This window comes from Pieris brassicae, chromosome 3 (genome assembly GCF_905147105.1).
Source record: "Pieris brassicae chromosome 3, ilPieBrab1.1, whole genome shotgun sequence".
In the NCBI taxonomy this organism is placed as follows: domain Eukaryota; kingdom Metazoa; phylum Arthropoda; class Insecta; order Lepidoptera; family Pieridae; genus Pieris; species Pieris brassicae.
Genome location: NC_059667.1, coordinates 5,598,677 through 5,623,853, shown reverse-complemented (window position 1 = coordinate 5,623,853; position 25,177 = coordinate 5,598,677). Strand labels below are relative to the sequence as shown.

At 32.5% G+C, this 25,177-nt stretch overlaps 1 protein-coding gene across 1 annotated transcript in view; it reads right to left on the bottom strand.

Moving 5' to 3' along the window:
- Window positions 1-25,177, bottom strand: part of LOC123707736 (voltage-dependent calcium channel type A subunit alpha-1) — a 51,713-nt gene that overhangs the window by 10,811 nt on the left and 15,725 nt on the right. Inside the window, 30 exon segments of the mRNA XM_045658048.1 lie at window positions 205-416; window positions 489-691; window positions 854-981; window positions 1,145-1,298; window positions 1,544-1,635; window positions 1,794-1,976; window positions 3,284-3,367; window positions 5,153-5,263; window positions 6,483-6,647; window positions 6,843-7,044; window positions 7,344-7,487; window positions 7,670-7,936; window positions 8,262-8,441; window positions 8,967-9,089; window positions 9,160-9,251; window positions 10,050-10,106; window positions 10,340-10,513; window positions 10,592-10,804; window positions 10,883-11,097; window positions 11,368-11,565; window positions 12,432-12,533; window positions 12,621-12,680; window positions 13,121-13,236; window positions 13,326-13,429; window positions 13,677-13,897; window positions 14,494-14,649; window positions 15,026-15,126; window positions 16,058-16,197; window positions 16,789-16,921; window positions 19,751-19,885. Of these exon segments, the coding sequence (XP_045514004.1) occupies window positions 205-416; window positions 489-691; window positions 854-981; window positions 1,145-1,298; window positions 1,544-1,635; window positions 1,794-1,976; window positions 3,284-3,367; window positions 5,153-5,263; window positions 6,483-6,647; window positions 6,843-7,044; window positions 7,344-7,487; window positions 7,670-7,936; window positions 8,262-8,441; window positions 8,967-9,089; window positions 9,160-9,251; window positions 10,050-10,106; window positions 10,340-10,513; window positions 10,592-10,804; window positions 10,883-11,097; window positions 11,368-11,565; window positions 12,432-12,533; window positions 12,621-12,680; window positions 13,121-13,236; window positions 13,326-13,429; window positions 13,677-13,897; window positions 14,494-14,649; window positions 15,026-15,126; window positions 16,058-16,197; window positions 16,789-16,921; window positions 19,751-19,827 (4,407 nt within the window). The 5' untranslated portion in view covers window positions 19,828-19,885.

Here is a 25,177-nt window from a genome sequence, read left to right as displayed (position 1 = left end):
AAATCGGGGACATTAACAATCACTACTTCTTCAACAGTGTAATTAACCTATTCATCAATCTTTACATTTGGCTCAAAGTAAAAATAATTTCTAAAGATTTTATTTATTTTATATCGTTAACTCTGGCTTCATTGGGACCGACATACCTTAAGATATCTTTGTAATAAGTTTCTTATCTCGTAGTTTAAATGAAACAAATCTTACCGGCAGACCAGAGGGTTCATTCTGGCCAAACCTAGTGGACTTCCAACTCTCGAGGATGAGGAGACCTCCATAGATTTTTCCAACGGTTAGATTTCTTCCATTTAAGACATCACTACGAGGAACTAACAGGTCCAACATTTTCCTCGCTTGCAGCGGCCAAATCCGGGTTATTGTTTCCCTAAGTTCTTCATCGGCTTGGTCCATTTCTTCAGCTAAGTCATTATGTCAAAAATATTATCATTGTTCAAAATATGTTAATATTTTTAAATCTAGCAGGTACTGACCTGTTCTCATTTTTATACTAAGATTCTCTCGAATTAATGCAAACAGCGTTGTCGTAAAGTTTACTTTTCCTTCTTCATCTAATGGCATATTCATCCTAATTAATTTTTTATATGCTAATCTATTGGGACATTTGTTTCCAAACCCCAGCGGCGGATCCATATTTTTTAACATATCATACATTTCTGTATAGTGGATCTTCCCCCTGAAAATAAATATATATAATAACTTTATTCGTGTGGATGATTAAACTGAGAATTGCTGCCGTGTAGCGAATATCTATTTCTTTTATAAAGCTAAATTTTCAGGAGAATTCGGAGATCAAGATAAAAAAATTACTATAGTAAAAACTATAATAGAAACTTACGTGGCATTTGGGTCATATTCAGCCCATATCCTAACAAATTCGTCTAGATGATGCGCTCCGAGAATTGATGAATCCCTCGTTAAGTAATCAAAATTATCCATAATGACCGCAACGAAAAGATTCAACATCTGGAAATTTTCAAATTAACGATTACATTACACAATTAATATATACATAAAACTTAAACAGAACAATACAAGAATATCGCAGAAAACTATTAAATTCAATTATCGCTTATTAAAATCTATTTGAGAAATTACACGCAAGGAATTAATTTTACAATGGACTCACCAGAAAGGAACAGAAAAATATAAAGGACACGAAGTAGGCGTACGCAAGTGTACTGCCACACATCTCGGACGGTGACTTCCCCGCTTCTTTATCACATTTGGCAGGCTTTAAACATGCCAACATTATATTTGGCCAGGATTCACCCGTAGCACACCTGTTCAATTAAGATACACATATTACCCACATACTTGGAACGAAAATAGTAAGTCTCGTTACGACTTTGAAGCCAATTACTTAGTTTATGGAGATCCGTAAGGTGGAACATATTGCGTCTCTTTAGCAAAATTTTTGTGCCCAATATGTGCCACCCGTATGTGTGTATAAGACCGCACACTTTTAAGCAATAAAAAAAGACTGGTTATCAAACTTAGTAAAGAAGACCTATATTTTACTAATTACCTAAATAGTAACATGAGAGCTTGAATAAAGCTCCGAAAATTGTTGTGTCTGTTCATATCAGACTCTGCCGCTAAATCTATATTTCCGAACACCTGAAAATAAAAAATAAACAATTATTATTTCATGAGCAATATTCAAATACTTTATTTATTTTTGTGCTAATATTCAAAAGTTTAATAAACGAATAATACGCTAAAATACCACTAACTATATCTATTGTGTTATATTGCTTTCAATGGTAGTAACGCACCTGCATTCCGATGATTGCGTAGATGAAAAATAACATCGCGATGAGAAGGCACACGTAGGGTAAGGCTTTAAAACTCTGCACGAAAGTCCACAACAGTATTCGAATGGTGTAACCCTGTCGGAGCAGCTTGATCAGTCGCGCGGCTCGGAACAGGCGGAGGAAACCAACGTTGAATGTGTTTTCCTGTAAATTATTTACAGACATATTTTATTAAACATAGTTTTTAATAAAAAAAATTACACGCGTGTAATCACTATTAGTGTCTGTGCAACTGGTAATGTTTTTAACGTATGCAGCTAAAATTTTAATTGTATTTTTAACTAACTTTTCTAGATGTTATAATAGGTTTATTAATATTATGTTTATTAAGTACTTCGTGATTTTTAAATAAAACTATTTTAATTGTTATAACCTCAAATTTATTACATTATTTACATGAACGTATGGAACGTGTTTGGAGAGTCATGTAAATAATATAAAATATCTCGTTCTATCCGTTAAAGAAGTTTTATTCAAATGCGTAATATTCGCGTAAACCAAAAATAATATAACTTTAATATGTGCTCTAGTAATTACACGCACTTTAAATTAAACGTTTTTAAAACAATGTAGTGACGCTACGCAGAACAATGGTTATTAATTTTCACCTAATGTTTCTTATACGTTGAAAGGCTATTTCTAAATCTAATAAAATAGTGGAATTCTAATCTGTATGTCTATAAAATAACTACTATTATTTTAGTACTTTGTTATTAAACTTCATTTATAATCTAGATGCCTACGAATCAAAATGATTTTTACTCAAACAATGAAAAATTATAGAAAGCGAGAAATCTTCTTAATATTCTAATACTACAAAATATATAAATACCTACATTCAATGGATTTAAAATTTGTTTAGTACTTAACAAAGTACTAACGACAAAGTAAGTTCCAAAAATTGTACGTTCAGTTATAACATAATTAGCAACATTTCAACGGGATAAAGGGTAAATACAATTTCGGACGTGAACCCACGTACCCTAACTACATTTTTCTATCCTAGCATTAACGTTTAACTAATGACTATCCATTAATGATACCTAATGAACTATAACAGTTCTTTAACCTGGACAATACTGGAATTCTACTGATACTAGCTCTACAACACCGTCTCAAAGAACTATAACTCCTAGAAAACCAAAACTCTTTTACCTGCTGACAGGAAATGTCAGCACAGTTTTCGCCCAGTTCACTCTGTAATCAGGATATCATTCTTAAAATTTAAAATATTGTATAAATAAACCTTTTCACTGTATGGTCATATTTGTATTGTCTTTGTAATTCTAGGTTAAACGAAAAATAGTAAACAATAAAATTCGCTCGATTTCACGATTGGTGTAGAACCTAATAAATAACTTTAGTGAGCCTTTCTTGCTTCATAAAAGTTTATTGATATTATTATACTGTTACTTCTGATAAATATACGTACAGATAAAAAATTAACTTACTCCAAATTCCATAATTAGGGCGTCAATAATACTTCCAATGACCGTTATGAAATCAAAAGTATTCCACGGATCTTTGAAAAAATTCTGTAAATATAAAACCCGTATGAGTTTGAAGATTTGATGATATAATATATTATTGTAACAAACACAAGCATTTTACAAATGTACGCTTTCTGAAAAAAAAACATATACGTTAAGTGCACACTTTGTATAATTTACACATTATATTAAAGGATAGGAACAGGATTTTACTATTATTAAATAGCAATAGTAAAACTTGCTCATCACAAATAAAAATCTCCTCAAATTTCCATACAAAATCATAAGTCTATAATGAAAATAAGCAGCATTTCAAATTCGATAAAAGTCTATAAAAAGATACATATTCAAGTCAATGTTGAATATTAATTCTACGATATTTGAAAATTCTTAAAAATGTTGAAAAGGGCGATTTTGATGTTAACTTAATAATAACAACTGAAAAATAACAACTAATTGCTATAAACGCACACAAACGCAGCATTTAAAGTCATTAAATATATTAATTAAACAATTTGATGCAATTATTACGTCAGCTGTTGTGTGTAATGTGAAACCCTCCATAAATCTGTCTTAAATTTTTTCAAAGGAGTTTTAATGCATGGGTCCTTACTACTTAAAAAAAGTAACAAACTATCCAACCATTCGAATCGATTTTTATCATTGAAACATTATCAACAAAACTATCTTATTGCATATGTAGTTATAATAGAGACCTTACTAAGATCATCTACAATTCGTCAAATAGGAAAGTCGTAGAAAAAATTCCTACAATATAAAGTAAAGCATTTTCATAAATATTACAAGCGAATATAAAGTGGTTATTTAGTTAAATCAGTTTTGCTGCTACTATTATCTTTCAAGTTTTTAGTTGGGTAGAACTTAAGGAATCTTGAGAACAATCACATGAGACATTAGTATTTGCTATTTGTTCTTATGACTCACGACACGAAATAGGTCCGTTTCACATTAAATAACATCAAAATAACCCACTACTATTAAAAACATGACATATTGTATTATTTATAATGAATTATGGTTATGTGCTTAATTATTAAGTGATTCTTACCGTACATCCGAACGCAATTAACTTCAGAACGGTCTCGAGTAGGAAGAAGAACGTAAATACTATGTTCATGACTGTTAACACGTCCATGAGGATCGGTGGAGCCTCGTGAAACTAACATAAAAACCAATACCAATAAGATTTACATCGAAAACTTAGTAACACTAATCTATAATTAGATATATGAATATTTCTCAATCCTAAATATTAGCAGAAATTGTCTAAAACTTTACTCGTTATATAGACTACACTAAGACGCAAACGTTGCGATTCGTATCAGTGTATGTGTGTGTGTTTGTAATCTGATGGCTTTGTTGAGTTTCTCGTGGACAGTGCACATGCAACATGCGAAGGCACTGGGCATGCCGACACACATATCTCCATTTAGTAATAAATTTGGTTACTTACCTTTCAAAGTCTGCGGAATGTAAACTTACCTCTACGACGTCAACGTGTGGCTAAAAACCTGGATTGCAGATTGAGTATTTGTGACCTATAGTGCAATAAGCGCAGCTCTGTGATCACATGTGCAACATGCATCGATGAGGGATACATGCACATAAATGCAACATATAATAAATTAGCTTCAACGTTTTTCATCTCTAATGGATATTTGGAAAGGAACATTTACTTGGTTCGAAGTTATCCCATACAGTCATGTAAGTATACAAAGTTATGTTAGTAACAGAAAGAGTACATTTGTAATACTGTTTATGGTATAAATATCGCAGTGTCTGCTCAGTGAGTGTAAGGTGTGTACTTACTTTGACACCATAAGCGATGATTTTCAACACAGTTTCCACAGAAAACATTCCAGTAAACCCCATATTCGAATACTTGAGGATATCCGAGTAGAGATCGTTTTGATTATAGAACTGCCATGTGATGAGGAGTTGGTAAAACCCGTGACAAAGAAAACAATTTATTTGTTATTTAGATTGCATTTCTGTTATTTGGGATGAAATTGTACCGCGTACATTCCCAATTAAGTATTATTTAGGGTAATGTATGACTACTTAATAATATAGGTATGAATGAAATATAACAGGAAATAAAATAACTGTGCATATATAAATAACATTAAAAGATTCTTTGGATTTAAAGGGAGTCGGGATAAATTCAGAATGATGCGTTTAAATTTTTCGAATCTTAATCAATTTTGTTTGCGAGTTTGTAAGTCCAATAAAATCAAATTGCAAAGCCCCACCTCAATTTGTCGGCGTAAGGCCGCTTCAATCATGCAATCTGGTCGTAGGAGCAATCAGAGCTCGCTGTAATGTCATGCAACACGAACAACATGTATGGCTCATGCCACAACTGGTTAGAGAAGTTGTGCATTCACAGGGTCTTCGGACTGACTAAAAAGTTTATCAGTCCGGTGCAGCAGTTGTGCAGGACGGATAGGTTATCGTGCAAACACATTTATACGAACATATAAATATATTTAAAATAGCAAGCGAGGAAGAAAGGAACATCGAACAGAAAACACATAAGGAGACAATGGAAATATAATATTGGCGATACACTTGACGATACTGGTAGAATTTGGAAAACGGCGCATTCCGATGCTGTGTACACTGACGCCGAAAGGAAACTAGCATTTGTGTTGTGTTGTGAGTGTCTGTATTTTGGCAGTCTACATTTATTGCCAATTGTTAATTCCTAATTCTATTCTAATAAGTGTTTGTGAACTTAGCATAGTTTGGAATCAGATCAAGCTTCGTTTGGATTACGGTATTTTAATTTTTGTGCTTATTGTGACTTTGGGCACGATCATCTATGCTAAGTATGTGCCGGTGTAACGCCCTTTGTGTTTACCATTATTTTAGTGCTTTTTGATTACAGTAAAGTAAATATCAATGTGTTAAGTTGATTATGAATAGAATAATCTTTGATATCAGTCGATTTTGGGACATAGCTTAGGTCCATTATGATATTTTTGCTAAATTGAAATGTTTTAGGATCATTAGCTGATAATTATGATTATTAATTTTACGTTCATACTTAGCTATCTGTTGATGATTTTACTGTAAGGACGTAATGTTATAAAATAAATTGTACGTATAGATTCTAAGTGATCAACTCAATACATACCTTCATCATAAGCAATAACGTATTAAGCACGATCAGTGCCATGATGAAGTACTCAAAGGGTGTGGAGACGACTACTCTCCATACTTTGTACTTAAGGCTCCCCCTTTTACTTGGCATATACCTTTCTAAAGGCCTCGCTTCTATCGTAAAGTCAATACACGATTTCTGAAAAAGTACTAAAAGTTAAGGAAACAGCTCATTTTGTTTACTGCAAAATTATAAGATTTTTTATTAATTAGAATAATATTAATAATTGAGACTGGTGCATTTTTTGAACTCGGCATTACGAATTACGAATTATTGATATTTTAAACACACAGAACGTATAATTGTATTATTTTGTGTAAATAAACTTATTACCTGATTCTTATCGATTTCACCATCTTGTAACTCAGCTTCACCCTGTTCTTGAAATGTAATAATAATCAAAGCTACGAATATGTTAACGAAGAAGAACGGAAACACTACAAAGTAAACTATATAAAATATGGACATTTCTATTCGAAAATTCTGTATAGGTCCCCGATCTTCATACGTCGCGGCCATTGAGTTTTGAAGCACTCTGTAAAGAGAAGAGATTTTTAGATTATTCTTAAATAATCTTGAGTTTCCAGGGCGTAAGTTTGTAAAAATGGACGCATTTGCATCCACCGATACCAATTTATGATTGGTTTAGCTCTAAAGTTACTAATATTTTCTATATACTATCTTAATCGTTTAAAAAGGGTATGGAGTAAAAAGACGATCCCTCTTTTGAAGAACAATGAAACCAGAATGATAGATTTTGAAAAAAATTTAAACTGCGTAATTTTTTAATCGAATTTATAAAATAATACTTTATTCATAGTTTTTTCTACATACTGTGGCCATCCTTCTCCGGTCTGCACCGCGAAAAGCGTGAGCATGGCCGATGCGACATTGTCGTAGTGAAAGGATTGTGTCGTCCACTGTCGCTTGCTCACGCGCGGCAGCAGGCTGTTTGACTCGTACACGAAATACGATCCTCTGAAATTAGAGATGTTTAGTTTTCTATTTGTCTTGTACGGGTTTATTCGTGAATAAATATAGGTACTATAAATAAAAAAAATAAAATAAGTTAAATTTACTACATGAATGAATCGTTTGTGGACGGTGACTAACATGTTTACTTATGAGAATAATATAAAAGAAATTGTATATATACTTACTGGCAGTCTTCGAAGGTATTCTTACTGATATCGTTGCAGAAAAAAAATTTACCATTAAAAAGTTGAACTGCAATTACAGCGAATATAAATTGAAACAATATGTACACTATGAGAATGTTTATCACGTTCTTCAAAGAGTTCACAACACAGTCAAACACTGCTTTCAACTTTGGAACACGTTTAATAGTTTTTAAAGGTCTGAGCACTCTCAACACTCTCAACGATTTTATTGTGGACAGATTCTGCCCCGCTCCCTTCTTTACACCTCTGTAACAAGAAATTCACTTTAGTTCATATATTCTACAACTACGCGGTGACTGCTTTGCAAACACATTTTTCTAACTGTATTAGAATTTATTTGATACAAATTTCAATATATGATGACACGGCCTTAATTTCGGCTAAAACATACAAAAATTTGTTTTAAAATATAACTAGATACTGTTTCAATAGTATTAATAGTTGTGAACGCATATAAGATTATATAGCTTCATTGTTATATAATACGTGTATTATTAATTTCAGCTATGTTCCTTGTTAATAAATGAATAAACCCTATTATATAATATGAATATCTAAACATTTGACTTACCCAATTTCAAAGCCGAAACTAACGAGTGCGCATATGACGACAGCGGCATCCATGATATTCCAAAGGTCCCGCAGATAGGCACCTGGATGGAACAGGATGCCGAGATCGACTATCTTCAGCAGCATCTCCACGGTGAACACGCCCGTGAAAGCGTAGTCAAAGTAGTTTAGCACAGTATTTCTAGAACGGAGAAAATTTTACAATTGGAAATATACATAATTCAGTAAAACTGCCCATGATCATTATTTGGCGTCACGTAACATCTGTGTACTCACCAATATATAAACTTAATTACAATAAATTAAACAGGTCGGTTACAATAGTTTAATCCTAATAAAGAAATCTTTTTTAGTGTGTTATTAAAAAAAACCCGTGGCAACAGAATCTTCGCCTCAGTTATTTTTAGATGTGACGTCATCTTCTTTTTCTAATATATGCATGACCTTATGTGGCTGACACATGCCGTTGGCTTTTTGAATCTAAGGCGTGACGTTCTTCCTCACGATGTTTTCTTTGACCGTAGGTGCGTATGTTAAATGCCCAATCCGGTTTCGTCCTATAAACGCACGAAAAGTCGCACGCTCAAGGCTTTAGGACAACACTATTCACTGTTGCTACTATATATATTGTAAGGAATCTAAAAGCCCATCGACTCAGTTGATAAACCTTGTCAAAAATTACGATGTTTATTACTAAAAATCTTACCTATCACTATCTTCGACTACAGGGTCCTCTGCTGCTAACGCCACAGAACTCATACATATAACTAACATGATAAAAAAATCAAAATATCTTAAATTTACAATCCAGTGTGCGCCTCGTCTTATTCTGAAACAGACAATTTAAGATTAACCTCGATATAAATAACAATATTAATTCGCTTTTTTGTTGGACTTACGGATTTGTAGGTGACAAAATAAACATGGACGAATATGGCAGCATTGGTTTTGGTCCATCCGGTACTTCCTCATCCTCTTTCTTTTCTTCCTTCTAAAAAAGGAGATACAGTAAACAATTGAATTCCGATGAAATAAGATTACTTTATTTTGATTTTTGGAACCTGATTGACATTATGTTTATGTCAAATATATATAAATACAGTTAAATTAAAAGCTTAATCTCGTCAGACGCTACATTTCCGGCTAAGAAAGTTCCTATGTCCATATAACATGCAACTCTAAAACATAAAAGATGGAAACAGATATGTACTCGTGAATCAAAAAAAAAAAACGTTTTATGAATACATCTGAAATCAATTAAATTAAACATCTAGCTTTAGACTCAAATTTAAAATTATATTAGAAATCCTAATATCAGTTCGCCCACAGAAGCAACATTGATCCAGTAATGAATGTGGCAACGTAAAATATTGTTGTTACAAGACTACGAGTATATGGGATATATTATATTCATTAAAAATAGTATAAAACGTCTCTAAGTTATAGTTTTGTACGTGTAATTGTACGAGTTGACCTGACCGATATTCGACACAAAAAAGATAGCAACAATATTTTAAGTCTTATAAATCAGTGAGCACTTGAAGCACAGCATTGCTTAGCACCATCTTCTGTTACCTTCCTAGCTGATGCCGGAAGTTTGTCTCCACTTGGAGTTCCGTCAATCGCGTGTAAAGCGTCCATTTCTTTCTCCAATTCCTAATTAGCCGAAAAAGTTGTTGTTGTATGTAAATTTAAAATTTTGTAACAACGATCGCGGTCATACAACAACTATTTGACAATTCCATAAGCAATAAGCTTGCATTAGAAAAATACACAAAATTATACACACCTGCGATTGTTTTTCCTTGTCTTCCTCTACCTGTTCTTCTTCAGCTGCTGTCAATTCCTGAAATTATAATGCGACATTTACACGAGAAGCGGCATACAAATGTACAAGGGGGCAAAAACGATAAACACTCAACATTTCAGTGCTGACAAATGTAGGTATATTCTGGCCGACAACGTCATCATATACCTCTTTAATTCTTACCAAACATATCATTAATTTTATATTATTTAAACTCATAATAGAATCGTCTCGGCTAAAATATATCCTATTTTTATAATGAAAATACCAACCTGTGCATTCGCCAAGTTGTCAACAGCGATGGCAAGAAACACGTTTAGGAGCGTGTAGTTACCAAACAGCACGAGGATGACAAAATATAAAGAATACAACATTCCTTTTTGTATGCCACCTTGGGATTGGATACCGTGATACATAACTTCATTCCAATCCTCCCCCGTTAGGATCTAAAAATAAATAAGAGAACACATATATATTTTTTATAGTTGTCGTAATGTCGTAATACGTATTAATTTAGTACAAACCTGGAAGACAGTTAGTAAAGCGATGGGAAATGTATTAAAGTTTGTAGGTGGCGTGCCTTCCTCGAAATTAAATTGACCGCCAAATAACTGCATTCCCAACAATGCGAAGATGAGAATGAACAAGAAGAGAAGAAACAGTAGAGAGATAATGGATCTCATCGAATTTAGAAGAGATATCACAAGGTTTCTCAGAGATGACCAGTATTTTGTGACCTGAAACAAGTATATATATATATATTAGAAAATACTAGTTTTTACCTTCACTTCAATTAATTAGTGGACTAACATTACCTTAAATATCCTTAACAATCTAAGAGCCCTTAGAACTGACAGACCAAACGAGCCTCCCTTTACTTCAGACCACACCACTTCGAATATGGAGCCAGATATGACTACGCAATCGAAGCGATTAAACGATGACTCGAAGTAAATCCGTGGACCGAGAGCATACATTTTGATCCACATTTCCATCATAAACAGACCCAAGAACACAAATTCGGCATAGTCTGTAAGTATCATATAGAACCAATCAATATTAAATGAGTATTTTTTTACGATTGCAATAAATAATGTGTATAGATGAGAAGTATAAATTAATTTTAAAAAAGAATTTAGTGACGATGTACTAAAAAGGTCTTTAAATGCTTTATTTCGTAGCCTAATTGAAACATTCATTAGTTACGAGTACATAATTAGGTATGTAACTATAGAGAATTTTATACCCAACTATGCGTGCCGGTAGTCATACGTAAGCAAATTTAAGTTTAAATACTTACATAAAAACGAAGTAAGCCACTTAGGTTGTCTATAGTGCTCAACCGCAACACATATTGTATTAAAGAGCACCAAAACTATGACGAACCAGTAAAACCACTGAGTTTTGACGGTGTGACGGATCCAAAACCTAAATCTTTTTTCTTTCCTCCAGAAGTCAGCGCATTTTCCTGCTGATCTTGTTTTGCTTTTCAAGAAGCCTGCAATAGTACATATTTATTTACAAACCATAAATTTGAATACCAAATGTGTTCTACAATTAAGATTTTTTGTTAATTAAGGCTAGACTTAACTAGTCATTATAGTTTTGGCTGAGGTATTATACATTTGTTTCAGATATTCGATATCGAGCCAATATATTGGTCAGTGCGAGTAATTGGACATTTGCTGAAACACATCTAAATTCAGTATCCGTTGCAATTTGAAACTTGTCTTATATAAATCTCATTCAACTATCCCCACGAGACAACTATCATGTCCGGGAAATGGAAGCGTTACGCTTTAGGGTAACTTTTAGTTAAGTTTGCTATTTAAGCTTTGATCTAAGGAAGGTAGGGCTTAGTTACATTTGGTTAAGGGAATAAATATCTAATAAATTAATCTGGTACTTGTACTAGGTATCATGAGGGGAAATCTATTTTCCTACATCTAGGTCTAAACTATGTATACTACGTAGAAGATGAAAAGGAATATTCTACCAGCGCCACGCTTGATCCCATACCTTGCTTTTTCTTTGGAACTGTAAACAACCAACACATAATTTACAGTAAGGAATTGACGTCATGAGGGATGTGTATAAAATAAGATACTGGAGATAGACACGACATGCGACATGTAGCCAATGTTTGAAATAGTTACGGAAATCCGAATTAGTATTTACAGTAAAAGCAAAAGATCGATCGTTAGCCTATTTTTTTTGATAATATTAATAAGATGGAGAATTAAGAATTCAGTACTGTAGAAAATTTTAGCTACTACAACGTTAATAGTTTCAACTAAATAAAACTAAAATGATTATCTAACACAACACAAAATAAATTTTAAACATTACGATGTGCTAACTAACCGTCATCGCCACAGTCTTCATCTTGTTCTTCCTCTTCTGTGTCTGTGCTTTTACTCTTCCCTAGGTTCTTTAATTTCTTTTTTGCTGCTGCTCTTCTTCGGGCTGTAAAATTATTAATGCGAAAAAATGGTCCTGACATTGATACACATCATAGTTATTAATGAAAATGTAAATTGTTTTATCGTATACCTTCTATAATATGCATCCTTTCCTCTTCTGTTGTTCTTTCTTCCGCTAATATTACTTCCTCTGAAAAAAACGTGAAAAGTGTTTTAAAAAGTTCCCCAAACCAAAAATCATAATGTATAAGATTCTACAAAATCTTACCTGCTTTACAAATCCACTCAACGTAACCATTGAGTTCTCTCTCTAGCATTTGTTGTCTTCTTATTTTAAGAAATTCTTGTCTATTTTCTACTTTCTCTCTTTCTTTAGCAAACTCACTGGAAAATAGCGTTAATACAAATTCTACTGGAGCAAACAATGTAGTGTTGGATATTTTTATATTGAAACAAAATATATAACATGATAACAAAATATGAATAAGAATAACGAGAAAAACGAAGAGAATAACACACAAATAAGAACACAACAAGAAACGAAATTAGCTTTGATGATATTGGGGTTTGAACGTCTCTAAATGTGAACCACAATAAATAGCAAAATACACGTTATATCACACGTCACACCTGCTTCAGTAATCCAGCTAATGTACCCCGTGAAGTCTTGGTTAAACATTTGCCTCGCTCTTTCCTTTTGAAACTGAGCTCGACGTTCGACTCGAGTTCTTTCATTAGAGAACTCTCTGAATAAAAACTTAAAATTGAACAAAAATCGAAACAAAACAACGTAAAAACTGAGGATGTATAGTGTTCAACTGTGGAAACTACTCACCCGCTAAGAACACCAAGAACTAAGTTGAGCATGAAGAACGAACCCAATACTATTAGAGGCACAAAGTAAATCCAGTTAAATGTGCTACCTAAGGCGTCATTCGTCTGAAACAAACAGAATTTGATTATTTAGATGTAATTTGATAACACAGTTTCGTTTGTAATCTATTAAGCAAAACAGCTCCGTTCTAACAATATTATATTAACGAGCATATGATAGATGCATACCGGGGTACTAATTTAATAAAAACATTTTATATACTATTCACAGCAACATATACAATATGTCTCGGGGAACAAATGCATTAACTGCTAGGCAGAAGCATTGAATTCCTTGAAATATAAAAATTACCCAGTAGAGTATAGCTGTCCATCCCTCCATAGTAATACACTGAAAGACAGTAAGCATAGCGAATCCAATGTTGTCAAAGGACGTAATTCCTCTATTAGGTCCTTCCCACTTCTCCAAACACGTGCTTTTGTCGTAGCCACACACATGCGCACCGTACGGAGCAAGTGTCTCATTATCTGCATTGCATGGTGTTGCACTGTCTCCATCATTTACTATTTCATCTATAACGATTTTAAATTTGTTAGCTTATTTATTATACGAAACACAAAATAGTCTAACTAAGATGTTGTTTCATCTAATGAAGCTTAAACATTAACGAAAATAACAATAGCGACAAAACGATATTAGCAGCAAGAACAACTTACTATTTTTGTTAATGAAAATTCTTATTCATTATATCTATTCAGTAATGTTAATGTTTTTATATCTTTAACTGTTAGGTGTACAATTTGATACGAATGACAAAGAATTGAGCAATTAGCGCAGTAGATAAAATATCAAAGTTAATAAGGATAATTAAAAACTTTTAATAAATGTAACAGCTTAAAGTTGGTGCTTGGATCGAAGTAATACTGAGTTTATTGTGGCTGCTAAGTAGGTCATACCCACGTTGGCTGCACACAACGCGACACAAATTTAACTTGTTTACAGCGTACAACTTCAATTATCATAACAAGAATTTTATGAAATCTACTAATATAATAAATGGGTTTCACAAGTTCAGTAAAGCTCGCGTAACATGAGATATTTTCCCTTTAGTAAAAAGTTTATGAGTGTAACGGCGACTAAGTAATGCTCGTATGAATAAAACACTTACTTATATCCTCTAAACTATAACAAGTCTTATGTAAAGCCCCTGAGTAAAATTCAAGACCAATAATGGCGAATATGACAATTGCAAAAAGCACCAAAAGGCCGATTTGTAGCAACGGGGCCATTGCTTTGATGATGGACTTCAATACAACTTGTAGACCTGCACACGGAAGAAAATACATAAAAGTAAAACAAATCAAATTGTAAATATATATGATTGGGGTACATGATCGCGACAGAGATAATTTTGAATTGGAACTAGATGAATCTATAACTTTGATGACCAAATCAAATAAGAAGCCAATTTGGGAGATTTAGTATATATCTTAAGTTTATGTTTACAGTAAATAAAAAGCATTACAGGAAAATAACTAAGAGTGATGAACAACAGTTTGCAAAATATTCATGATTTTATTTTTTTATTTAGTTTGTCAGTTTATGGTCACAACTATGCATTTTAGAATATTTTGCAAAGATCCAAACAACTAGTGCCAGTGATGCTAGAGGTGCTAAACTAAAAATGTACTATAACTCACTAGGAACGCCCGATACTAATTTAAGGGGCCTCAGCACCCTAATGGCACGCAAGGTCCGGAAGTCGACTTCGGGCGCCACCTCCGGCATCTGCGTGATGATACTGCCAAACACATTGCACTCCATACTATAGCTGTACTAGCCGCTAACTTAACGATAACATTACTACAAAGAATATGCTTGTTTAGTCACCTAAGACAACAAGCTACATCGTAAAGAACTTTTTATATGTCTTCGTCTCGGAAGTGCGCAAAATCAAAAACACATTCAGTGAATTTAAAAAAGGAAACAAGCACATTCCTCTATAAAACAACTCTACTGTCTATCGTATAGCTAGTTACATATTTATTATTTAGCTAAACACTTTATTTTTTACAAACGTTTAAACTAAATGCGTTACATGTATACACCTATATTTCGTGTTATATCTAAATTCTTACATATTAGCTTTAATCTGTAACACCTACGAACACATATCTTCTATTATGCAACATTTATTAGACACATTTGAAGTACATTTAGCATCGTCCAAAACTCACAAGTTTAAAACCACGCATCTAAATATTTATTAGAACAATTGTTTAAATCTTGCAAATGGCAGGAACGCTACATTCGTCGCTAAAAAGTTAAAAGTTCTATTTCAAATCTAGCGTTGACTACATCAAAGAGTTCGTAATCGAAAAACTAGCGGAAACACTAGAACAATAGGAACAATAATTTATATGTGAACTTTTCGCCAATTACTGTGAATTACTTGGTATCCGCGAGACGAGCTTCAGAGGGCGCAGCACTCTGAACGAGCGCAGCATCCGGAGATCAACGTCCACGTTGTATTCGGCGAAAATCGTCATCGACCTAGTTTTTGTTATTCAACATTTAGATTGGTTCACCCATCCTTACCTAATTTATTTACTTTATTGCGCCAATTCGGTTCGGTATCGCCTTTTGGCACCTAAATTTTGTAGCAAATTTCAATGTACCTCGTAATTACACATGCTTACATGAGTGATACGGATAATGAAAAATAGACTTACCCAGTTACTACAACGAAAAAATCCATTATGTTCCAAACGTTTCTAAGATACGATCCTCTGTGTAAAACAAAACCTAAGGCTAAAATTTTTAACGAGGCTTCTACACAAAATATCCCTAAAAAGTACGCCTCGGTCTTTTCCTGTAACAAAGAAAATATTCACATATCAAATATTTCCCTATTTAAGTTGCCCGTAATTTATCTAAAATAGTTAACTACAGAGGCTTAATAATAATATAACTTAAATAATTCCCTTGGACACTCACTTACTAGCAAGCGAATGTGGCTTTGAAATTATACCTTTTGGAAATTATGGGTTGCAATGTCGATATTTAATTGCCTTATAAAACTAATATGGCGACTGTACAATAAAATAATTCGGAATGTCAACTAAACTAGAATTAGTTATATACCATAATAAAGGACGGAATACCATATGCACGGAATGTTCTAACTCCCGTGGACTGCTAAACGCTTCGTTGCGTTTGTACGAGTATTAAATCAAAGTAAATTGACTTAACACATTGACTACTATACATTTGAATTGTGTCGTAGAGTTACAAAAATGTTTTTTTTATTTCAACAGTATCACTTATAATTTTAAAACTTATGTCAATTACTTTCAAGAAAATATTTTTTCAGCATCAGATACGGCGATAGTTCCTAAAAATAACCAGAAATCCTTTTGAAATTAACGAGACATGGTGGAAGAAATAATAATTAGTTTCGTACCAGATTCTGTGCTAAGATGGTCTTATCGCCGTTCGGCAAATGCTCCTCCAACGCCAGCACCACACAGTTGGCGATGATGGTAAGCAGCACCGCGTACTCAAAGGGTGGCCACTCGATAATAAACTTTGTATACCTGGAAACACGTTTTATAATAATATAAAATTCATTTATTTACGTAAAACATCTTGCTGATGATTTACTTAAGAATTATCCCGATTATAAACTGAGTGAGTTGTACTGTTTCAGGTAAGTATTCGTTACTTTTTGTTAGATCGTAGTTCCGCTGCGATAGAAAGGGAAATTATATTGCATTAATTAAAATAGATTTGTGCATACGGTTTTACAAAGATCTACTTCAATGATTTTACTGACGTATGATTATAATATGTAAACTCTCTGTAATGAAACCTTTGTAACATAATTGACATTATTACTTCCCTGTTATACTCGTAGATAAATCAACAAATATATCGTGTTCCGTTATAATTGAATATCATTTTCTGAATGCGCAGTGTAATTGCATCCTTCATATTGACATAGGCTGGCTCTGTTCATTGAATTATAAGCTGAGTTATGTATCCCTCTAATTACGGGGAATAATTATGTTATAGCATTGATAATAAGAACCTTCAACAAACATCAATCTTCTTACAATGCCTATAACACGATGGTCAAAGCAATATTTTATAATAAAATATATACTCAATAAATAAAATTAAGAGTATTACTTTTAATTGTTGTATACAATAAAAGTTACATTTTACAGAAAACGGGTTAGGTCTGTATATGCATAGTTGTTCCCCTCACACTTTGAAATCTACTTTTCTTTAGTTTTTTATAATTTAATTTTTAAAGTGAAAATTCTTTATCAGCGTTGGAAAAAAGTTACCATCACATTTTTCGGTTACGAGTCACATTTATCCGTTACGCGCCATCTTTTTCTTGTCCCTACCATGGTTGATTCGAAAAGATTCGAAGCCATTAATAACAAAAATATATAATAACGATAACAATGGTAATAACATTAGTAGTAATAAGGTAAAATGAAATAATTGTATTATTTGTATTCATGTCTATGATAATAAAAGCCTTGTGTTAAACTTTATCTTATTTAACTTTATTTAAACAATTTCTGTAAAGTTGCATATAGTAGATCATTTTTCGAAAAATAAGGTCATAAAGAAGTGTCATTTCTTACATGTGTAATTCTCTTAAGTCATGTGTGTTTCTTACACGCACGCATTTTTTATCTCTTCATGTATGAATATAAGTCCTGAAAAGTCCCTATCATATTTGATATTGTAGGTTTTTTTTCTTGTACCAATGTATCAATGTCCCGAGCGTTGGCAAGCTTTTGATAAATAAACAATAAATAAAGTTATAACATTTTACCAAAATTAAGTTATTGCAAAATCTTACTTTAGTGATGGTTTGGCTCTTAATCATGAACTAAAATCTAAAACCTAACTTGTTTTAGGTAACTTTGTTATACTTGTGTAAGATAGATAATTCTTTGAGATCTGGTGAAAGCAAGTATCGTGGCTTAACCGGCATATGTTAAGCCCATGAATCGAAAAATAACAAAGAAACGTATGGTATCTGGAGCTAAGATCAATTTATGATTGTAGCGCCACTGGATTATTAGTATTGGATAAGTATAGTTTCCACTCACTCGATGTGACTTTGACTCGAGATTTTTTCTGGCGCAGGTACCTTTTGCCCGTAAAAAATATAAATCTTGTTCGCTATTTATATTTTTATCATGTATCTTCGAAGTTTATGAATAGTTATGTTAGCGTCTACTCAGTTTGGCCTCGTTGCATAAATTACTAATTTTATACCACTTGACCCGCTTCACTTTCTAATACCAAGCAGTTCATTATTAAGATAATATATAAAATCATATCATAAATTAGATCAATATAGCTTACTTCTAGGACGCTAATATTGCCACAATATCATTTACGTACTATTGAATAAACATTATTTTGTAAATTAAATGATAATAATAAACAATATAAGGACGCTACGATTTATACCCACTACGTCTAGAACAATTTTAAAGTATTGCAATGACTTGAGGCTGTATGAATTTTTGTGGATTATCTTAGTTTACGATAATTTTACTAGGATGCGTCTGCTTTGTTTCCTTGTAATTTCATTGAACAAGAAAACGAGATTACCTACGAGTTCTGTGGGGACATGGGGATGAAACATTGCTTTTGTTATTTAATGACAAGGTGATCTTCTGTTCCTTATAATCAGAAGACGTTGAGTATCGTCTCTTTATCATAAGTGACTTCAAAGATAATCGTAAGATGCAAGGTAATATAACAATGCACGAGGAGGCTGGATAACGCGCACGTCGGGTGTAATATTAATAAAAATACTCCGCGTCAGTAAATCAACTATAAGGAGATAAGGTTTACCTTGTGTATGCAAAATAAATAGGAAACGCCACTGTTAATTATGAAACATGCATTAATATCCACTGTGCTGTATGTCATGTTAATCTCGGTACAGATCGAGGCTATTAAATATTTATATTAGCGGAGCGAAAGTTTAGCTGAACTTTGAAAACATTCTAATTGGAGATCCATATTATAGGCACTTGAAGGAGCGTGAACTTTTTACATTTAAAAGGTTTTGTTATATGTTCAAAGTAAATATCATTATCATTTCATACATGCTATAAGATTATGTCAAAATAATGATAACTATTCATTGTACTGTTTTTGAATAACTTTAATGCAGTTTCAGCTTTCATAAGATTTTTTGGAATCTATAACAATGACTATTCCTATAATAAATTAGAATATATAAATTAAAACAAAGAAACAATTGTGAACCCAATGTTGCATTATGAACAAAAAAATATTTTTTCTGGATTTTCTATTAAACTTCAGGTCACCTAGGAATATTTAGGTTACTTACTACGAAAATATAAGTAACGGAAACTCACCTCCGTATAGGATTTTCGTCGGAGAATATAAATAGCGAGCTGGGCCCCGGAGTAGCGGGCTGGTGGGCGCCGCCCATCGTATCAGCTGGCGCCGCGCGTCCCTGCGCGCCCGCCGCCTCCTGCGCTGCCGCCAACCTGAAATTCACCATCATACATTATATATTAATTTTAATTAAAATTATTTTTGGTTTACCTAAGAATACGCATGTCAATAGAATAGGTGATTGTGCTAGTTTTTTAGTCTTTAAAAATATACTTTCGGACTTTTTATGTTAAAATATATACAAATTTGACTACCTATATTAAGTAAGGAGTAACATAGTACAATTGTTTTCAGTTAAATTCTTCTAATAGCAAGGAAAACAAGATATTAGTCTACTACGTTCTGATGTCGTGCTAATAATTTTAATATAATGCAATAGCGTGCGGGGCCGTACAAAACTTTAACCGCTTAACTATCATCAATTAAAGTGTAACATGGGCGTTGAATTTAAAAAATTAACAGTTTTCCATTAGTAGAATTCCTGTGGGGTTTCAGTATAAAAGGTAATTAACATTATGTTTGTCAAAGTCTTATTTAAAGACCTGTACAATAGTAATATTGCTGTATCGGAAGAAATTATAGTGATAATTAATACATTTAAATATACATGAAAATAAAACCAATAATGTATACCCACAGCATACTTTCCATATTTCTTAATTCATAGCATAAATAAATTGAGTCTGAAATCGACACATTTATTTTATCTTAATTAAAGTTTAAGCGCTGCTGTCGCTTCAGACATAGGGGTTAAGCAGATGGATCAGATGCTAATTGACATTCACCAATCGTCACTTACTTGGGTTATTTTTACTTGTTGCATTCTACGTTTTATTCAATTAATCTTTGATTATTCTTATGAAGCTGTCTGAATTAACGCTAATAAGAAAATGAATATCGTATAGATGGATGTACTTCAAATTTTAACTATTCGTGATTTTACTAGAGCATCTGATATGCGAGCGTCCCGAGAGATGTATAACTCAAAGGGGTATAAATTAATTAAATGCAGTCCCTTTCACGAAGGCGCCCGCGCCGCGTTGACCTACTTAGCTGTCTATCAAATTGTTACTTTGTTTTGTAAGGCCTTATAACCAATGAATTACACATTGTCAGTAGACGGTATTGAGAGATTTCTTCATGTTTTTTTATTCATTCAACTGTCAGGAATGAATTAGGAATTTCAGAATAACTAGAAATTAGTTACTTACACCATACTTATTATACATAAACTTAAATATTTTATAATATACCCAGATTTGAATAAGCATTTGCATTAACAGCAACCAGCTGTTATGGATTAATATGTGTTGAGTTAAATTTAATTAGCCGTCTTAGTGTAAAAATTATTCGACGTTATGATGGACAAAGTTTTTGATGAAACAAAATCCACAAGGAAAATATCGATACATAGGTTATTGCATAATTACGATAATTCATAGTGAAGTAAATCAGTAACATAACATAACAATTTATAAATATGGTACTTACATTTTTGTATAAACTATTTATTTAAACTACTATAAAATCACACTCAAACTAAAAACCATATATAAATTTCACTATCAAGCAAATGTGACTTTAAAGGTCAATGTGTCAAAAGTTTTTACATATACCCACTTATCAATATTGAATTTTGATTTTGAACCCTCAATTTAACGATAAAAAATAACACTGTGATTTAACGATAAATGCGAAATACGTGGGAAATTGACTTTTTGACACGGTTTTGATGCATTGTTGAATATAAATTTAACTTTTTAAAATATGTCAATTTAATGTTGGTTGAATGCCTGCCACTGACCCTATGGTTGTGTGTTCAAGCCTCGGCTATGCACTAATCGACATTTCTATGTGCGTTTTGAACTTGTTGGGACGGTTTCCCCAGAGTTGGTATCGAAATAAATACAGATAACACAACTTTCTCTACACCTGTGATACTTTTGACATTCAACACCTTTTGTCTTCAGTCACCGTGACCGCGCACACTGCAGCACAAACCAGTAAGAAAATTACATATATCAAACGTTTCGTACAGAATTATGAAAAAAAAATCTAAGTAGACAGTGCGATTAAGTTAGTCATATCTTGGCGAAGAGAAACGCCAGGAAGGAAGACCTTTAATGAAAGAATTATTAGAACACTTTACATGTCTTGTGGAAAATATCAATGGTGCAAAATTGGACTTCAATGAAATAAATTATCAATTCAGGATTGATTATTAATTCAGTCGTGATGTTTAAGACAATGTATATGTAATTAATGTGTAATGTAATACTGCCAAATAAATAATAAGACTTATTTCAATAGATTATTTACTAAATGATATATCCTAATACAACAACAGGACATTATGCTTTAATACATAATATAAATAATAATATTGATAATATGACGTGCAATTGGAAGCGGCAAGTTTCTGGTAGGTAACAGACTGTATGTATACTCATTTAAGCATCAGAATGCCTAATCAATTTTATTAGCAATTAACAATAACTTTTAACGGTCCATCATAAAACCGATTGCCGCCTGTGTCAATATCATTAATAACATGTTTATTGATTCTCAAGTTTCGATTACTCATATCAGTACCTAAAGTGACCCTTAATGATAGGCCGAAAACAAATTTAAAATGTTATGAAATAAAAGTGTTTATTTGTATAACTATGGACATTTTGGTTAAAAAAAGATCCATGACGTACCTACTAATATTCGATTTGAAATTTACTCTAGAGCATATCCTTATGTGTAAAAATAATATATTCAAAATTAAATAAGTGTATTTTACCTTAGGTGACTAAATGTAACCAGCAAATTGTGTAAGCTAATAATTTTCCTTCGACAAAGAAATTACCAAAAATAATAATAAATAATATTATTAAATTACAAAATTTAATAATATTTTTATTGGGTTAAACTTTCTAGAATAAACATGGTTTTTAAATAATTAGAGCGTTGCCGATCTTACGTAAAATAAAGAATTTATTTTATTTTTCAAACGTACAAAAAGGCAACAAAATAAAGTAACTAACGCGTATTTGCTATACGTGAATCTAAGTCCGAAGTGGTAACTGTTTTACGCATCCTCCACACCACTGAGAGGTAGAGGGTTGTCCATGGTGTATGCCTATGGCATTAGAAGATGACTTTTAAGAATTGGTACGCTCTTACCTTAAAGGATATTAAGACGTATTGGTTCGGAAATATTACATATATATATTCTAAATAGGTTGCCAATAATAATAATAATAATATAACAATCAAGGGCTAGTGATGTTAAACAATAGAATTTTTGTACAACTTCCTTGAGATCGTTCTCGGACATACTGGCTCGTTCATAACCTAGTTAGCCAGTACCAGTGCGAAATTGAAGCGTAGTCGAAGACAACAAATCAATGCTTATATCTATTTACACTAATAATGCATATTTGTATGACATCGCCAAGTTCTTTTATTTAACGTACTTTAGTTACATTTACCGCATACTAGTTGGCTATTTTCCATTTTGCCAATTTATAGAGTCACAATTCTCGCATAACATGTTATTAGCTCGGATTACCGGAATATATTGTCTTAGCCAAGCCATTTTTATTGTTATTTTGAGAATGTTTCGCGTATTTTGTATTATTTTGTGTCGAAAATGCTCTTGTTTTCTTAATACAAGATAAGCTTGATAGTACTATGTGATCTAGAATATATTTAATTACAATCTTTTATAAATCAAATTTACCAAAGTAAATTTATTCCGGAAATATGTTTAATAGTTCTCTTTTTAAATCTTCCAACGTCCATTATTTCCCTTAAGCTCTTTCCAGATGGTTACATCACTGAAGATTTTCCTAAAGAAATACTAGAAAAAGAAGGGAATTAAAGGCGAAACTAATAGAAGAACGTGCGAAAGGAAACTCTGCATACATTAAATACTGATCTTATTGGTAAGGAAAGAGAGGGGCTCCCAATGAGAGAAAAAAGGGAAGAAATATCAATTAACTACGCCGGATAACCAGAATTAAGCCAAAAAGACAACAGTAACCAACACGTCTCTATAGAGTTCCTTTATTATTAAAGAAAAATAAAAAGAACGCATTTGATGTGATGAGACTATTTCAAAGAACTAGCAACTGAACATTAGCAACTAGAGACAGGCAAACCCCAATCCGGATGGTCCCCGTGGGGCACAACCCCCCCCCCCCCCCATAGAAATAGAAACACAACCCTATACCAAAATAGAAACTACAATAAGACTTACGTTGCAACGTTAATATCGGACATCAGACTACAAGAATTGGACGAAGCTATAACACCTATTAAATGTGATGTCATATGCTTTGTGAAGTAAGAAAAATAGGAGAAAAGATAAGAGAATATCAGAAATACATTTTTTATTAGTATGAACAACAAAAAGGTATATATGGAATAGGATTTTTAGTAAAAAAGTTTCTAAAAGATAAAATAATTAACTTCCAAGGAATATCAGATAGAATCGCCGTACTCAACATTCAATTAACAGAATCTAAACAATCATGGTCCATTATTCAAGTACATGCACCGACAGAACAAGACGAAAAATTAGCGAAAGATACATTTTATACAGACTTGACAGAATTGATGCAAAAGAAGAACATAATTATCATGGGAGACTTTAACGCTAAGGTTGGTACGAAATCAAACAAACATGAATTTGTGTAAGGAGAGTACAGTAGCGGTGACAGAAATGATAATCGACAGAGATTTTGCTTTCGCTTACAATTTTAAAATAATGAATAGTTTTTTCAAATAACGAAAGTCGAGAAAGTGGACATGGTTAGAACCGAATAGCATAGATAGAAATGAAATTAATTTTATACTTACTAATGAAAAACATACATTTAGTGACATTGAAGTACTTAATAGGTTAAATTTTAATACAGATCATAGAATGGTAAGAGGAGTTATTCTACACAGAATACCAAATCAAGAGAACATATAATAACATAACTCAACCATGAACAAGGTAATAACATCACCAAAACCATAAAATATATTGAATGATCTAGAGACAACATTAAATAGAATGAAAGATTCTCAAACATTGCAAGAGAAGTATATTTTTTTGGAAAAAGAACTTATTAACCAATCTAGTATGAAAAATGTGGAGAAAATTAAGTTGGGTGCAAAAATTGATGAAAAATCCAAATTCAAAAACATATTCAAAATTCTTTATTTGTTTAGCTATATGTACAATAGAATTCAGATTGAATCCTCCCTAGTAAGTCAAAGACCTATGATAGGGAAGCTTCGCTCTTCTTTTTTCGCTATAAAATCACAAAAAAGTGAAAAAGCTCCTGGAGATGATAAAATATCCAACGAACTACTAAAACAGTCGTAGTCAGAGTAGACTGAAA